Source organism: Melanotaenia boesemani, chromosome 10, assembly GCF_017639745.1.
Source record: "Melanotaenia boesemani isolate fMelBoe1 chromosome 10, fMelBoe1.pri, whole genome shotgun sequence".
NCBI lineage: Eukaryota > Metazoa > Chordata > Actinopteri > Atheriniformes > Melanotaeniidae > Melanotaenia > Melanotaenia boesemani.
The window spans coordinates 16,442,720-16,461,752 of NC_055691.1; the positions used below are offsets into that span (position 1 = coordinate 16,442,720).

At 38.4% G+C, this 19,033-nt stretch overlaps 1 protein-coding gene across 1 annotated transcript in view; it reads right to left on the reverse strand.

Annotated features, from left to right (window-relative positions):
• Window positions 1–16,289, reverse strand: part of swap70b (switching B cell complex subunit SWAP70b) — a 31,496-nt gene extending 15,207 nt beyond the window's left edge. The window contains exons 1-7 of the mRNA XM_041997451.1: window positions 16,016–16,289; window positions 12,982–13,122; window positions 5,206–5,379; window positions 3,040–3,267; window positions 1,281–1,427; window positions 848–956; window positions 499–680 (exon numbers count right to left, since the gene is read on the reverse strand). Coding sequence (XP_041853385.1) covers window positions 499–680; window positions 848–956; window positions 1,281–1,427; window positions 3,040–3,267; window positions 5,206–5,379; window positions 12,982–13,122; window positions 16,016–16,111 — 1,077 coding nt within the window. The 5' untranslated portion in view covers window positions 16,112–16,289. The remainder of the gene's footprint in view (window positions 1–498; window positions 681–847; window positions 957–1,280; window positions 1,428–3,039; window positions 3,268–5,205; window positions 5,380–12,981; window positions 13,123–16,015) is intronic.
• Between the last annotated feature and the right edge of the window lie 2,744 nt (window positions 16,290–19,033).

A 19,033-nucleotide genomic window follows, 5' to 3' on the forward strand; every position in this document is an offset into this window, starting at 1 on the left:
TACTTTTTTGATAGATTATTCTGTTATGGTTACAGATTCTAATAGAGACGTCATTGTGTTTCTGTTGTGCAGTAGTTACATGGGCAGTCTTATCTACAGATACACTGACTTACAAGCTCTCCCCATTTTTTTTTCAAAATAAAAAAATAGAGCTATTTATAGAATATGCACTCTTTGTTTGAACTTCCACAAAATGCATCATTCAGCAAATGTATTTCTGTTACTGTTTGCCTTCACATTACCAGCGCTTTCTTTCACATGAAGATATACAACCCTGCCTCACATGACCTCAAAGCTTGACTTCCTGATTTTAAGATATATATCTACCAGTTGCTGTTTTATTTTAGATTTATTCTAGTACCAATCCATCTCACTTGAACTGATTTTTGGCAACTGTTCTTTTATTTCCATCCGCACGGTTTAAATTTGGGATCCTCAAAAAAACGGAACTGATGACGAGCCAGACGTTTCCTGACTGGATGCGTGTTTTATTCTTACCTTCCTCATGTTCTCCAGTTCGAGCTGTTTGGCCTCGTTGGCCGTCTGCAGCTCCCTCATCCTCAGCTCCAGCTCCTCCTGCTCAGCTTGCTGTCTGAGCCGCAGATCCCGGCGCTTCTGCCGAGCCTCGCGGTGCGGCGCCAGCCGGCCCTGACGCAGCAGAGTCACACAGGTCTGAATTGCTGAGAGGAAACGTAGAAGAACATGAACGTTACTGCATTCAAAGTTCACTCTCTGACAAATGTATGGAAACATACACGTTTGAATGTGATGCAAACATCAGATCAGCAGAACAACAAGAATAGTTCCAGTGAGTTTTACTTTTCAAAGACGTCTTCTCACAACTTACCCTGGATCCACTCCTGTTTCTTCTTCTTGTCTGATGCACTTATTTCAAAGCTTTTTTGTGATGACTTGATGAGGAAGAGACACTTTTTTCCCTCTTTATCTTGCAAAGGCTACAAGAAGTACACAATATACATATTTTTACAAGCTTATATACATACATATGTGCAAATCAGCAGAAAGCACCAGAATATTCAACATTAACGCAGCGTATAGACAGATCTTAATGTCAGGAAGTAACTTCCCTGCTTATAAATTGATTTATTTCTTAAATCCTTATGACCGTTAACCTCTCACCTAATGACACATGACACAGTGTAACATGGAAACCACCTTATCTGCTGTTCATGTTTCACCATTTTCTCTAAGCTTCCTGGTATTGATTATCCAGTACCTGACGAAAAACTGAAAAGTTGATAAAAAAAACTTGTTCTTGCCTCCACGGTGCAGTTTCCATCCAACAGGATGTCTCCTTTCTTTTCAGCAAGGTCCTCACCAACATAATAGGAGATGGAGTTGGGCTTCAGCATGAACCATCGCTCTGTCCAGTTTTTTCTTTTGTGGCCTTTTTTCATCATGTAACCCTGCAGAGAAAAACAAGGACACAAATCAGTATAACCTTAATTTTAACTAGCCTAAAATTGATTAGATTATTTTCCACAGGTTTTTTTTTTTTGCCTTTACTTGGATGGACACAGTAACTGACAGTAAAATTAACCTGGATTTGAAGTCGTGCTTTCTCTTTCAGAAGAGGAATGTAAAAACATTCCTGTACATCTTAAAGAACTTATAAAGATGCAAGGGAGGGACCTCAAATTCTGGTCCTTAAGGGCCAAAATCATGCAGGTTTGAGATGTTTGCCTGCTTCACCACACTTTACTCAGGTTAATGGGTCATTGTGCAAAACTTGACATAAAGCTGAACCCAGCAGAACAGTGACCTTCGAGGACAGGAGTTTAAGATCCCTTCTTTACAGTGATAACCTGACATTTTAGGGAGCATTTATAAGAAAGAAAAGAATATGTGAGTGGATTATAGTATTTGAATTTTAAAAAATAAACGGTTGGAGGTTATATATCAAAATTAGTGAGTAGTGTATTAGCTGGGCACCATTTTCTGCTGTATATAAGCAGAAAATAGGTTAGCCATTATTAGTTATGTGTCATAGGCTTAAGGCGGATTTATACTCGGTCGGTCTCTGCGTGCGGTCGGTTACGCTGTAGCTGATGCTGGTGAGTTTGCTTTCGCACTTCAGCGTAGGGGGTACACTCTTTCGATGGTTCAGTTCAGTTCTAGTATGTATTTTTTGTTTTAAAACAACAATGGCATCCAGTATGGTTCAGTGCCTTTATTAGCTTGTGGATAAAAACGAAGAAATAATTCGATCAGTCTCTCATGAACTTGATCCCTTGGGTGTTGTTATTAAATAAGGTGGTTACTACACAAATTTAGCGAGAGGATCTAGAAATCCGAAAACTCCTAATCCCAAATTGACCAATCATAAGGGAGCACTTCCACGTAACCATCTGCGTAGCTGAGGTGCACGTTCGGTCTGGAAGAGGTGCACGTCAGACCTCCACGGAGCTACACAGCACCTATGGCAGTGACGCAGACGCCTTTAGACTACAGGTGAACATCCCATGATGTACCAAGTACTTCTTTCCATGTTCATCTGTTTGCTCTTTACTTCCAAGTATAAATGTAACATTAATTTATTAGCATCATTAACTTAGCAGGTCTTTCTGGCTAAAAACTGGTCCAGGCAGATGACTGCCCTCTCCGGGTTCTGCTGGAGGTTTTTCCTTCCTCTTAAGAGATTATTTTTTCCTTCCCACTGTACCTGTGCATGTTTAGGATGGAGGAATGAATAGAAGAGAAGGTCCAATCCAATCCATTGGTTTTCTTTAGCTAGACAATTTTATTATGAATTGTTTTGATGAACACAGTTATTCTAAATTGGACCAACGTGGATTTGTTTTTATTGGATCACAATGAACTGAATTCAATTGATTATATCTGTAAAGTACCTCCAGATGACTTTGTTGTGAATTGGCACTGTATAAATAAAGCTGAATTAAACTGAACACAAATTTAGTCAAAAACAGATTAGTCTTCAACTGTTTCAATACAAGAAGAGACAGAAAACAGGGGTGTTCAGTGATTTATGAGCTCAGGCTGTGCAGACATGTCGCCCACCTGTTTGAGTACGTCCAGGATGAGCTCCTGGTAGACCTCATTGATGCCCATGGAGAGGGTCTGACGGTCCATACCCTTACTGAAATAACCTGAGCCCACCAGGCTGATGGTCTCCCAGGCAGTCAGACACTGCTGCTTAGAGTTCAGCTGCAGCATGAAGCCCTCAAAACGCTCCTCCACCCAGCTTCCTCCCATTGCCTCTGTCAGCTTTCGCAGGAAATACTCGATCTGTGCATGGAAACACAAAAAGACACAAAGAGACACAAGCATGTAGAGTTAAAAAATGCTAAAACACTGCATTTACACACAAAAACAGCAAAAATGTCTCAATTCTGCATTTTTCCTGCCATTCATCCCAACGCAAGCCGATTGCAAAAGAAATGTAAATGTATGCTTTTATCAATCTTCCTGTGATTCAGCTTTGACGTTTTGTTACACTACACAATAAATCTTCCCGCATTTGTAAAAGAACAGGAAGCTGAAAACTTCCTTTTCTGCTCTTGAGCAACTGATGTTTTCAACTGGCCACTTGGTGAAACAGTGAAGCTCCACATTACAGCCACAACTTCACATGTCTGTCACTGTGAAATCACCCCACTGTGTTCAACTGTTTCAGATCAGCAAAACTTCATTAAAGCAACACATTTCTGAAGTGAGAAATTCAAATGTTCAAATCTATTCACATTTAAATCTGTGGCTTTCCCACATTTTAGCTCTTCTGTAGAGCAAATATTTAGTTTATTGCTACTGAGATGGACACTTTACAAGCTACAGTTATGAGTTATGGACCTAAAAATAACCAAATACATAAATATACCCAATTTGTTCAGAGCAGAAAACATCTGATCTCTGAAAGCAGCACAAAAAACTAAATGTCTTGTTTTTTTGTATAGCTGGTTGAAATGTGTGTAGCACGATGCACCGATAAAGTTCACACTCTTAAAGTTGACATAAAAACATGTCATCAGGAAATCTTATCTTTGTGAGAATTACTGAAGTTACTTTCCATGTCCCAATAGCCAGTCTTAGACCCAGCTCTTGGCTTGGTCTCCCAAGGCAAAAAGATCCCAGGTAAAAGGTCAGACTTAGGGCACATTCGCATCAGCCCTGAAAGTCTGCTTTGTTTGGGGAGGTGTGAACAAACTCTGGTCCACCTACAAATGTAGGTCTTGGTCCATTTCAAGTGAACCAAATACACAAAGCAAACTACAACACATTGAGTATGGCAGTTACAACACAATGCATGTGTAGGATGATAGCCAAGAGACATGGACTGCAGTCAGATATGGAAGAAAGAGGCAGAAGTTCTGAAAGAAATATGGTCAATCCAAGACCAAAAGAATCTGAGGCAGCTACATGGTTTGCTCTTATGTGGTGGATACAGAAGTGGTCCTGCATCAACTAATGAATTAACAAGTTCTCGTCTTCATTGTTTGTCTCCTCTTTCAGTAATTCTTGATGCAGCGCCACCTCTGGTGAAGATGGTTATGCATTATTCAAAAGGTCTGCTTTACTTATGTGCAGTGTGAAAGCAAACTTGAACTGGAAGAATGTTGCATCCCTCAATTGTCCCTAATCATACCGAGTCCAGTGGACTATTAGGTGGGGAATGCACACAGACCGATTTGAAGACTTTAATGGACCAGCAAAAAAAACAAACAGACATCTCGTCTGGAACAGAGAAACTAGGGGGCACCTTCCTGGAGCCAGACCAGAAAGCAGCTGGTGGAGCCTTGGAAGCTGGGACTGGGCTGAGTCCAGCCTGAAAAAGCCACAGGTGGTCACCACAAATGGTTACCACAAATGGTTCACCACTTTGAGGGAGAGATTTCAAGGGCAGGTATAACGGGAGCTGTATGGCAGGCAAAGGCGGGGGGAATGGGTATGCCAACTCCCAGCATCACAGACTGGCTATTGGGACATGGAAAGTAACTTCAGTAATTCTCACAAAGAAAAACAGAGAAATTGGCCAAAACTTGATCCACTGAATAAATACAAGGGAAATACAGAATGTGTTGCAACAAACAGCATCATGGCAGTGACAGGAGCATAGTTCTCAATGAGTAATTTGTTGGGTTTGCCAGGTAGATTATACAAGTTTTTCTCTACAACATATGATATTTCCTCATTTCTATTTTCAGGATTAATCCAAGGGTGAGAACTCACCTCCTCAGTGACGATGATCAGTGGGTATCTGTCCTCAGAGAGGAAGTTAAAGATGCACCAGATCTTGAATGCGTCATCATTGGAGATGAACAGCTGACTTTGATCCAGGTTCTTCCTTGAGCACAACGTCCAGCACATTTTGTTAAAGTCCTGACGGTTGAAGTTACCCGTCACCTGTAGTAGAGCAGAAGCACAGCAGTTCTCCTGAGTCAGGGCTTTGTGGTTGACAGCAAGGAAGAACAGTTTGTTTTTCACAGGAAGAAAAGTCTGCAGGAAGGCAGAGGATGACACTGATAAAACCACCTGACCCAGCAAAGACTCTCCCTGCTGACATTTCCATGAGGAAGACGTGAGCAGACTCAGGGTTTCTGCTCCGGATCTAACTTGCATTTCCTGACCTTTATGGCCTGTTATCTATTTCACACATATCTATAGTTCTTTTTAAGTAGTTTTTCAGTTTTAGGAGGCATAAAAAAATACAAAACTTAGAAAATATGAGCACCCACAGTATGTCTGCTAATAATACACACTAACAAGTTCAGTGGTGAAGATCCTGTCAGTGCTCAACTTTCAGAATACATGTGAGAAGACACAGAAACTAGACTTAAAATGTCTCTTGGGTTCAAATTCCAGAGTAGAATGAGAGGAAAGCTCTTGAAAAGGTACAATTGGTGCTGCAGAGGAAAATGCTTTCCTCGAGCCGGTGAACAGTGGCATCTCCATGGAGACCACTTGCAGGCTGACTGTGCAGTTGTGTGGATTGGAAGCACATCTCATCCTGCTGGCTTTCACTCTGTTAAACAAGCAGCCAAATGACTCCCAATGTTCATTTCAGTTAAAGTCCATCTGAACATGAAGTGAACCCTGCAGCTGCACACATCCTGCTAAACTCGTCAATCTGAAACCATTATTGACACAAAGTGTAGGAAATATGTTTAGGTCTTTGCAATAGTGGCCTATGCAGGCAGTAAAGCAGAGTGCAGTTTATTAACCAGTGATTTTTTTTTCCATCTACACAGACACAAAGAGGAAAATACTGTCTCAGAGGTGTCACGTGTGTAGAGATAAGCTTATTTTTACTTAGATTTTACATAAGTCATTCTGGGTATGCCACAAAGCAGTGATCTACAAGCTATCCTGGTTACTTCATCTTCTGTGTGCATGCACTTCTAATTATACAACCATGTGGGTCAGCTGTACCAAACCTTCCCATGCACAGACATGTAGCCAATTTACAGTACATAGCTGTTGTGTGGATAATTGCAATTCTGTGCAAAATCTCATTTCAAAACTAGTCAACGTGTTATTCAGCTCCTTGCCTTCTTATTATTTTTCCACTAAATTGGGAATAATCTAGAGCCATGAAGTAGTTAATGCAGAAGTTTGCACTTTTAAAAACATTTGAGTTGCATGCTGTCAGCTGCAAAGTGACCAAGTGGTCATCGCAGTGCTGTAGGAAGTGAAATTTATGTTAAACAGGTCTCAAACGAGAAGAAAGTTCTGCTTGGCTGATGTGTCAAAAACAAGCAACAAGAAACCCCAAATAATCTTATTTTGTTCTGATGGCCTTGAGAACAAGAGCAAAGTTAGCAGAGTTTGTAACAAGCTTTTGCCATCTAAATGTAGAAATCTTCAGAATGGCATTTCCTGTATATCTGCCATAATTTTGTCTTTGTCCCTCTCCCTTTGCATTTGTGGCATTAAATTCTTGGTTTGTAAATTTAAAACAACTCCCTTTTTCATTTGTTTCTGTTACATAAAGGTTCTAACAAATTAATAACTTACAGATTTAACTTTGTTAATTTTAAGAAAACTTCCCATCTTTTCTGAAAATTGAGTTTGTATAAATCTAGAAGTTTTTCCATTAAAAATAAGCAGAGGGCTTATAAAGTGAAGCTGTGCAGTCCTTCTTTGATCCTGAACTCTCCCACAGTACTTCAGTTCTTTTCATTTCCTGTGTTGTGTGTGTGAGAAAGAGATAAATATTCATCCCAAGTAAATGATTATACTGAAGTAGTGTGAACTTTTCTAAATTCCAGAGGATATGATGTAACATGGTATTGTGTTAATTTAGGCTGCATGTCTGTGCTGGATTGTTAAACAAACAATCTTCCAAAATTCTTCCAGCTTGAATAGTGGTCTCATGTCTTCAATAATTAATTAATTACTTAATTAATTAATTTAATTTTAGAAATTTTATTCTAATAATACAATGTATTCAAATATGGACAGCTTTCACTACAAATATCCCCTTAAATATGTACATTTCAATGCCTTCTGACCAACACAAAGCCTTCACACCTTTAAAATTTACAACAAACGTACAAATGTTTCCTGTCTGCACATGGAGAAACCAGGCAGTCAAACTTGACATTCTTGAACCATAAGAGGATACCTGAAAGCAAAAACATGTTCCCTCCATTAACACATTACAATTTTTTGTTAAGCTGAAATTCATCACCAACAAAAGATGCACTATCCTTCTAAACCATAAACACGTAGCAAAGTCAGTCCAATAACCACCCTGTACTTCCCTTTTGTAAGTTCCTTTGCACAGAAGCATCTGCTGCATCAATCCAATACAAGCACATGTGCAGCAAACTTGTCCGTCTTCTGTCTCTACAAATTCATCAATGTAATGATAAATAGCTTCTTTACTGGGATACTGTCTGCCGTAGAACAGTTAAGTATGGAAGAATTGTGTTAAGTTGCTGTACCATGCAAAATAATAGAAAAAATAACACTTCTCAAAACAAACCATTTCATTTTAGATGATCGTACGCAACCACAGGTGCATTCAATGTGTTTTAGCGAATTAAAACACAGCTATACTTTCAATGCTATCAGTTCAGTGTAAATCTTCACAGCTACAAGCTAGTCATTGTGAGCGGTTTAGAGAACAACTCCTGCAAACTGAAACTTCAGCCATTTTTACACATAACTTGGTCCAAATGATCCAGAATATTTGCCGATTAGCCAACTATTTTACTAGGGACTCCTCGACTCCCTTTTATTAAACATGTTGGTCATTATCAATTACTGAGTTAATTAGTTATTAGCTTTGGATAAAAGCATCTGCTAAATGACTGTAGAATAGTTAATTTTGCTCCTACTGTTGGAGCAGCTGAGAATTGTGCATCCTTGACAAAATGAACAGACTTTTGTTTGTTTTTCAAAAAGAAATAGTGGTAAACTTCTTTGCACAGCTTGCAATAAAACAGGTGCTCCCATAGCAGAAATGGCCACTTGTTTACTTCCAAAACTTGTTCAGATTTACCTATACTACAGAACTGAAAATGTCTAGTGGATGCTTTGATAAAACTCCTATATTTGTATTTTTTTATAAGAAAAAAAAAAAACTATCTAAACCAAAACTATTACACTGACCCAAGTTTTAATGGATAATCTGCTCAAAATTTTCCAAAGATCCGACTTAAATATGTTGAAGAAACAATTTAGTCAGTGATAATGAAAATGATATGGTTTTGTTTAACATCAAGTCTATGTATAAACATGTTTTCTACTTCCTCTGCAGATTTGATAAGTGTGTTTAAATTCTGACAGTTTTTATTGCACTAAGCCATAAACTTCATGCTGAGTAAACACACCAATGGTGGTAAATTTTAACATAAACCACACCAGTTGAAGCTGTTGCCATGGTAATGGTTCTTGGCATTAGGATCCATTTTCAGATAATCATTTTCAACACTGCTTTTTTTTTTGGTTTTTTTTGTAAAAAAAAAAAAAAAAAAAACAAACCTTGGATGTCTTGGAAATTGACCTCTAATGCCTCCGATTGCTCTTTAATACTAACAATAGGATTTTGGGAGGAGTAGCTGTATTTGAAAATAAATGCCGATGTGCCTGTTGAGAAAAAGCCTGTCATATATATGTCATCGTATTTAAAACCCAACCTTTCCTTCTCCCTAAACCTAAAGCAAACCTTGAAGCAAAAATAACGGCTGAAGCAAAAATGCTTAGCCTCCCATTACGTAAAGATGAGGATGGTTGCATAGAGGTTTTCAGGCGGTAAAAACTTCACCGTCTCATTTGTGTAGTTTTGAATGAGTCAGCAAAGTCTGATTGTGGCAAGACAGACTAAGAGGGAAGAAAAGTTGTGAAAGAGGGATTTGTTATGAAAGAACACCTCTTTGTAAACCATCTTTGTTCTGCTCATCTTGTTTGTCTTGCTCCTCATGGCTCGCTGGTTTGCTCGTCTTCCTCTTCCTCCATCAGTCTCTACACTTCAACAGTGAAATGCTTGTCAGCCCCCTCCCCTCCTCCATTACCACCTTTATTAGGATTCTGTGTCCAAACTTCAGTCTCATCTACTGCAGCAGCTCTTATAGCTCATACTGAAAGTGCTGCAAGTTAGACTGACAAACAGTGAGATCATTTTAACAGGACTGAATTATTCAGCTGACGCTTTTCCTGAAATGAAATAAGTGATGATGAGGGGAGCTGCATTTCACACAGTGTGTGAAAAAAGCCATAAAAAGGGAAGTAGAGCTTTTAAATGGTCCAGAGCACAAAACTATATAAAAAACACTCCTGCAGGGTTCTGCATCTTGCTTCCACAACCATTTTTTTTAGCTAATTACAGCACAAATATACTGAGTCTACAAGACAACTACGGAACAGGGAAAGGCTTTCCAAAATCGTGCAGTGACTACTAAACTGAAAGCTGTCTCAGGACTACTTAAGTTTCTGTATGTTAATACTTTTTCTTCAAAAGTCAGCACCATCAGGTGATCTGGAACCTTGGTTATTTGAATATGACAGTTCATTGAAGCAGAATGCAACTGGAGAGCACCCTCAACCCAAAAAGTGAAGTAACAGATTGCAGCATCCTAACTGTAACGACACTAGTATGGGCCAAACCTTTTAAAGGTGTCAACTGTCCCCTGAGCATAAAAGAATAAAAAAAGAACAACTCATGCAGCCACAGCAATCTGATGGTTAAAAATAAAAGTTTTCATACAAGATTGAGAATGTCCAGATGTGCAAACAAACTGGTTTATTTTAGTATTAAATTATTTGTGACTTAGGCTATTAAATGCTACGTCTTGAGAGGAAACGTCACCTCCAAAACAGCGTGTCAGTGTTCTGAGCTCTACTCTAAATGTTTATCACCGTCTCTGTGATAAGTGGGGTTGGTGAACCCTCCACATACAAATGTAATTCCTCGTGTGTGGAAAAATGCATGCATGTACATTTTTTAATGACAAGTAACTTCAATCAGCAGTTACTTGTCACACATGTTAAAAAACTGGATTCTTGTTGCTTTTTGAGTTTCTGGTTCACTCACAAACATGCTCACATACAATTTCCCTGTGTGACGGGGTGGAGTTTCCTCAGGAGTGAGAACAGTTGAATGCTGTGACCTCCACCACCACCATCCACAGAACAGTCACCTTCACATCAATGGATGGGTGGGGTGGTTGTGAGTGGAAAAATACAGAGGTTTGTGTGTCGAGGGGCAGTTATTATTATCCAGGACTAGAGCTTGATACCCCTGATGTAAAAGGATCAGACATTTTCTATTGACTAATTATTTTAACCAACCATTATAAAACACCTATGTGCAGCCCTGCATGACATACTGAACTATGGATTACAGAGTGTACCCCATAAAGCATCACATACTAATCTCCCTGTCAGAACTAAAGAGCCGTTTGTGTAACTTGTGACTTTCTGATTTCATTTTCAAAACACTCTTTTTTTTCTATATATAAATATCGATAAAGTTAAACGCTTTATAATGAAAGCTAAAGGGATTAACCTCTGAAACTGCTGTAAAGCTAACAGTTTCTTAAGAATTTAAGTGGAAAGTTTTTTTGTTTTCTGGAAATTTTTAATTTAAAAAGATCATTTAAAACCTAAGTTTTAGATGTTAATAGGTGTAGAATTTTATAGAGTCAACTTTTCTTTGTTGTGCAGGCTAGTTAGCAGTTTAAAAAAATAATAATCTAGTTGTAGAATATGACACTGAGCATTAAAGTAAAACGAAGTTAACTGAATACTGCCTGAACTTAACACATGAAAGGCCTGCTCTAAAGACAGTGTGTGTCTTCTATGATACTGTAGTAACATATTGGTGTAACATGGCTTCAAAAAAACAAACAAACAAACAAACAAAAACACTCTTACACAATCCTACATTATAATAAGCAATAGAAACTGTTCCCATAAAAGATAACCACTCAGCACTGGCAAGAGCCCCATCGTTGCGACATCATACAGCACAAAATTCACACAGCCAGGAGGCCGATTAGAGCTTTATAGCTATGATGCCTATGACCTTAAAGAAGAAAAGTCCTTTTCAATTGTTAGCATGCCAAGCTAAACCATTGCTAACACTCCACTTACGCTGTGACCCCATTGTGACATCATCACAGAGGGACAGAGAGCTGAATGAGCAGACTGATTGGTCAGTAAGTGGTTTGTGTTTCTGTCAGAGCTAAACACAGCGCAGTGATTGATTGATAGAACAAAGAACAGATTCATCTGACACTACATGTTAAATAGTGAACCTCTACCATCTAACAAAATAGATTACTACCTGTTACTAAACTCTAAATTCTCCACATGATTAAATATATGTCTAAAAATAACCTTTAAACAGGATTAATATATAAGAAAACAAGTAAGACATTAGAAGCATAAAATCTCTAAAATATCAGTTCAGTTTTAATTTATAAAGACCTGATGTAATATCAGGGGGCACATTAGCTTTAAATAGAATAAAGAAGTGGTCAAAACCTGCTACAAACAATTCCCTGGCTCCTTCCTCTGCCACCGTTTTCCATCTACAATTTGTACATAATTTGGCCAAGTAGTTTTTGTGTATTATTGCAGATAAACAGACAAACAGCAATGATAACTGGATTTGAATGACAAGCTTCATTGATGTAATAATAAATAAAGCTTCCAGTTGTGGGTTGTGTGAACTAATTTGGTGTGGTTTGGCAAAACAGAGAAGATGTCATTTGTTGGATCTACATACATTAAATGAAGCCAATAATCATCACCTAGAATTGTTTTTTATATGATTATACAAAAGGTTAAATGCAAAACAAAATAAGTAAAGCAACATATTTAAAAGGGAAATAACGCATAAGACATTTTGGTGTCCATGGCAGGACTTTTTCTAAAAACTGACAACAATAAGATGTTTAAATTTCCTGTAAGTAGCCTTAATGGCAAAAAGCAGGAGTAAAGCACTGCAAGTGCCGTTAAGGCATCTAGCAGTGAGCAAATAGTAACAACAATAGAAACCTAGGTATAAAAGTGACCCAGTCAACCTCATGAATGCCTCATTGTTTCTCTGTTTTGGATGATAAGAATAATTTATAAACTATGCATAGTAATGGTAGTCACACTGATACACAACCACTGCACCTACTGCCATAGTTATTTTTATTTCCTGCTGTCAATCTGGAGTGTTGTTGTTCCTGATTATCACGTTCCATACAAAGATATGAAAAGACACAGACTGGTGACTCAAAGTCAAATCACTGAATAGTTTTTTCCTTCATAACAGAGGAACCCATTGTTTCCCAGTCTTCTGCCATTGGTGAGTGGTTGGATGTAATCCTAAACTATAAAATAGAAACACTTGCAGCTATACGTTTGTGTGTTTATGTTTTTCTTTGGAACAGACCAATAAAAAAATACATCATTATAAAGAAGACATGAAGACTCTCCAGAGGCCAAACATTCAACATAAACACCACTTCAATGCCTTTGGCTGGCTGTGCTGCGTTACTGACTGACCTTATCCAGGATGAATTTGTTGAGGTATGGCATGTATCCCTGGTTGGAGACAGGACCCTCGTCGTCATCTTTAAAGTGCTCTTCCAACGCAACCGGGTCATGTGGGATCATCAAGACTGTACATAAGTTATGAGACAGCACCTGGAATCACAGTAAAACCAATGTCCAACCCACCATTACTACAGGGATATGCGATAAGGATGGGCGATTTAATTCTTACATGTCAATATCCTATGAATGATGTGTGGAAACTATTGGCTGTTTCAGTAGAGTAACACAATCTCAGTCCAAACCAAACTGATCCAAACTAGAAATAAATAAAACCCCAACTCTGAACCACTCAAGCAGCTCATGGAGGAAAACCAGAGTCATCGACTGGTTTGAGCATGGTTTGTTCAGTGAGGTTTGCTTGTTCTCCAAAGTGGGGATTCACATGCATTTGAGGCCAGACTGGCTTTCACAACATGCAGTAGAACAAAGGAGCAAGACATTCACACCACAGAGCATAGACGATACTGTCTATGGCAGGAACAGCATTAAACCCCCATCACTTAACATTACAGATTGTTGTATGCTTCTTTATTAAAAGAAACTCAAACAAATAAGTCTTTTAAGGGTTTTAAGATTTTCATTAGCTTTGGTTCTATAGTTCTAAAAAGACTAGCTGTTTGGTTTAAATAGTGTTCTGGTAACATGTACATGCTTAAATCAGTAAATGCTGCCACTTATGGATGTCATCAGGAGGCGCAGCATTGATTTTCACAGCTATGCTGATGATGCACAGCTCTATATCGCTGTGTCTCCTGATGACCTAGAGCCAGTTAATGTATAAACAACAAAAACCGTATTTCAAATAACATCCTGGATGGCAGAGAACTTCTTACAGCTCAACCAGGACAAAACTGAAGTTTTAATTACTGGTCCTGAAGACAGGGGAGAGATTATTTTCCCAAAATTACTAAATTTTAAACCCTCTTATTGTGAGAAATCTGGGTGTCCTTTTCAACTCCAAGCTGGATTTTATTCCACACATCAAAAATGTCACATAGGCAGGATTTTAACCCCATGCATCAGCACAGGGGCAATTTTAAAACCAGTTTTAAAATCGCTGCATTGGATCTTCGTGAGTTTCAGGATTGATTTTAAAGTTTTTTTGCTTAGTTTATAAATGATCTTGGGCCTTACAAACCTTGATGTCCTCTGATCTTTTAGTTGTTCCTAAAGTCCTAAAACCTATGGCGAGGCCTTGTTCCATCAATACAGCTTTTGTCTGTAACAGCCTGTCAGAAAACCCCAGGGCTGCCAAGGCTGTTTAACAGAATTTTGTTTTTGTTCTTTTTTGTGTGTTTTTGAACAGAAGTGTGGAGCTGTCACCCAAATAAAAAATAAATAAAGGGACCTTATCACATCATAACATGATAGTTTTGTGGTGAAAACGTGTTATATGGGGAAACTGTGCCTGCAACGTCCAGAGATATGCCTAATTTACCAAATAGGAATAAGGTGTTCTTTATTGGAGATTTGGTGAAGCTTGGAGGACACTAATATTGTTGATGTTGCACCCTTAAGGCAGACAGGACCATTTCTCCCAGTCCCAGAGGTGCATGTAGCACCATCAGGTATTTAGGAAGCTGTTTTTGTTCCTTCTTTTATCTAGGAAAGGTTTGCTTCCCTTTCCTTGTGGCCTTTCAATCGGAAACTACAACCAAAAGCAGCAAAATGTGGCCCTTTACAAGTGGCTGGAACACATAAAACGGAAACTCCAACTCTTCAGGTTGGATCGTTTTAAGTACCAGTATCATCAAAAGTTTGGACACACCTTCCCAAAACGAACTCTGCACACACACACAAAAAAACATCAGTAAAATGTGTGATGATGAAGAAGAAATTGTAACAGTCTTTATGTTCCAAAATATCAATCCATAATCTACTGGATTGATATTTTCTCACCACAAAATTCAGTAAGGACTGGGGAGTTCCCTTAACGACTACATACCTTGCAACTCCACTACAGTAAGAAGCACTGAGGTGATGCAACAAGCCAGTGGTTGGTAAACAAGGTATATTTAAACTATTCTGCTGGCTCTGAGTTTAACTTCTGGTTCATTCCTCTTTTTAACCATTATGAGCTAATGTTACAAACGTTAGTTAAAAGAGCAATGCTTTACCACAGTTATATGTTGGGATGGTTGATACTGGTGCTGTGTCCAACCAATCAATGAAAGTGTGTGAAAACCCATCTATTCGTTATTAATGCGAATGTACCCAAACTTTTAACCACTAAATAAACTAGGGTAACTACATTTTTTTATTCCTATCATACTAAAATAAATATAAAATAAAGATTTTATAGAAGCCGTGCTCCATGAACTATAATTAGACCGCATTTCCAATAGTTACTTTTAGAGGAATCAAAAGCAAACCAAAACAACCAGCATAAAGGCAGCTTCACATCTTTCATCAGTGTTGTTTTGCATCCTGTTAGTCTGGAAATAAATTTGTTTAACTTAAGTGCAAGTAATATTCGTTTTCTCTTCAGAGTCTCAGGCAGCTGAACTTAAACTTGACCTTTGATGTTGGTCTTCATTTAAACTGCTGAACAATGTCATGCTGGGCTGTAGCTGGACTCTCAATGTTTGGGTGTGATACTCTATAGTAGGTAAGAAACATAAACAGGTTTTCCTTGTTTATTTTAACTGGATTATTCCATAAAAATTTAAAATTAAAAGCTTGTGATTATTTTAAATGAATAATCTTAACAGGTCTATTAAACTCCAATATTTTTAGCAGTGGTTTGCTTTTTAATTTGAATGGTTTTCAGCTTGAATCTACGGGAAAAAAAGCAGGTTTCTTCTTGATTATAAAGATTATCAACAGGTGCGTCTCTTCTGCTGCAGTCAAACAGACCCGCCTTGTGTTTCCAGAAGAAGGGACGCTTGCGGCATGAGGATATACCAGTAACTTACACTTATTAGACAATTTGTCAAAAGTCAGTCAATAAATAAATAAAACTGAGTAACTCGCGCAGCCATACCTTCAGCTGAGATTTGGAGACTTTGCCGCTCTTATCCACATCCAGAGCTGTAAACGCGTGCCATATAGACTTTAAAAGTTCGTCCCGCAAGGCCATAATGCAGAAATATAAGTCGCCCTTTTCGTGTTATTCTCTCTCTGTTCTGACTTGGTGACCGAGCCTTCCTCTTCTTGTCGATGTCTGTGCTGCAGCTGGACACAGTGAGGGAACAGTCACGTGACGCGCCGTCAGACTATTGGTGCTGCGTGTTTGGCATCATGATGCGGAGTGAAGAGCTGCAGCACCGCTCAGCGAGGCCGCCGCACATGTCAAGATACACTTATGTTGTTGTCTAAAATTAAAATAATTAATTTTAATCCCCCTGTGTACAATCTTCATTGTCACATGATCTAATTTTTTACACAATACACTTGTTGTGAAAGATGTGCAAGCAGCTCCGTGAACACCAAACAGATTTGTGCGTATATATATATATATATATATATATATATATGTATATTTATATATATGAGAGGTAATAAAGACCTTAGCAAGTTTGCACCAGTCACTTTTTTAGATACACCTGCTCACGTGCTTGCTAACGCAAGTGGCTAATCAGCCAATCAAATTGCAGCAACTCAGTACATTTAGTCATGTAAACATGCTCAAGATGACTTGCTGAAGTTCAAACTGAGCATCAGAATGATGAGGAAAGGGAATTTAAGAGACTTTGAACATGGCGTGGTTGTTGATATTTCAGAAAGTGCTGATTTACTGGGATTTCCACTTACAACCATCTCTGGTCTGAAAAACGAGAAAAATATATCTTGTTCATGTCAAAGTATAATAGGTAGTCTGGTTCAAGATTATAGAAAGCCAGCAGGAACTCAAATGACCACTGATTTCATCCAAGGTATGCAGAATACCACCTCTGAAGGCACCACACATCTAACCTTGAAGCAGATGGGCTACAGCAGTGGAATAACACACCGGGTGCCACGCCAGTCAGCTAAGCACAAGAAACTGAGGCTACAATTCACAGAGACTCACCAACACTGGATGATAGAAGATGAAAAAAATGTTGCCTGGTCTGATGAGTCTCCATTTCAGCTGCAACATTCGTATGGTAGGGTCAGAATTTGGTGAAAACAAAATTAAAAACATTTATCCATCCTGCCTTATATCAGTAGTTCAAGCAAGAGTGATGGTGTGGGGAGTATTTTATTAGCACACTTTGGACCCCCTAAGACCAATGTGGCATGACCTAAACACCACAGCCTACATGAGTATTGTTGCTGATCATGTCCATTCCTTTATGACCACAGTGTAGAATCTTCTGATGGCTACTTCCAGCAGGAAAATGCACCATGTCACTAAGCTGAAACCATCTCCAACTGCTTTCTTGAGCATGACAATTTGTTCCAATGGCCTCCACTTTCACCAGATCTGGTCCTAAAAAGCGTGGTGGTGGCAGGATCATCCCATGAGAAACTGATCAGAACACAAAAAATAATGGATTATACAAAATGCAAGAAAATGGCTAATTCTTGAGGAAAAAATACTTCATTCTTGCAGGGAACTGAGATTTGAACAGAGATTCGTTTTTCAGAATGATGATAGCCCTGAGCATACTGCTAACGTAGAGGTCCAAATTTCTAACTCTGTCTATTTAGACTACTTTATCACAACAGCATGTTTCTGTTTGGTGTGCTGGTTTGATTGGTTGGTTATAATGGCAGAATGTGATAGTTTATACTGAACTGTGCTGTAACAGAAAGTCTCTAAAACATCTTCATCAGACAATTTATAAATGTAGTACTCATAAAATGGCTGGTTCTGCCTGTCTAAATGGCTGATTCTAGAAAATAAACTATATTTAATGTAAAACTAATTTAAATTTGATTGTGCTTTTTAAGAAGTTGCTTTAAAAGTCAAAAACACCTGACAGTCTAATTTAGAATCTGAGGTATGAGTTAAATATTGCTGTACATTATTGTAAGAGAATAAAAACATATGTTTTAGTAGAGTGATTAAATATTTAATATTCAATTTTGTCGCATGCTGCACCTTTAATACTAAGTTTATTGGGCCAGTTGTCCAATGGCCTACTGGGAAAACATTTGCTGCCAGTCCACCCTGGGTAAAGATCCTCAGTTGGAAAATGGACTTGACGGTTATATTTTGTCTCCACTGCTGTTTTTCTATTCATAGACCCCAGGGCAATGGTTCCCAACATGGAGTCCTAACCCCCCTAAGAGGGTCTCCTAAAGAGCACACACAGCTTTAACTGTACAGAGCCTGTGTGATTGTTAAAACTAAGGCCATGTCCACGTGGATTTACTTAGCTTTTTTTATTATTTGGATGTTTTATTCACATGGAACCAGAGTTCTGGGAGCCTGAAAACAATCATCTTTTAAACCAGGTCCCAAGACGAATAAATGGAGGTCATCTAAATCTGCTATACAGCAATATTTTAAAATGTATCTTTTGTCAAAATTGTAAAATGAGACCACATCTTGTGCATCCAATCAATGTTCATCCATATACTGTGTGGTTTAGTGAGATTAGTGACATGGTGGTGCAAGTAATTTATGCCTGTCCTGATAATCTTGATTTTTCCTGCATTATTTTATTTATAAAACATGTCTGAGAAATGCTACAGTGCAAATGATTCGCCTCTATTAAAAGAAAAAAAATATATAAAGCAATAAAAGAATGTAAGGATTTGTTTTGAACGGAGGACAGGATTTAGCCAGAATGTTTAATTTATGGTGAGAAACAAGCAAATGAAAGCATAAAGACAAGCATGTTTCAGCACGGGGCAGAGGGGGGTCCATGGCTTTTTGGTAGTTGCATGAAGGGCATCCTCAAGAAAAATGGGATAGGGACCGCTGCCCTCACCATCCTATAATCGTTTCTTAAGATCTTTTCCTTTACCTCCTCAATAGGTATTGTGTTAAGATATAATCTAAAATACCACTTTATCAAGGTTTTTAATCAAGAGAGAGAGAAAAAGAGTATATATAAGACTATATAAC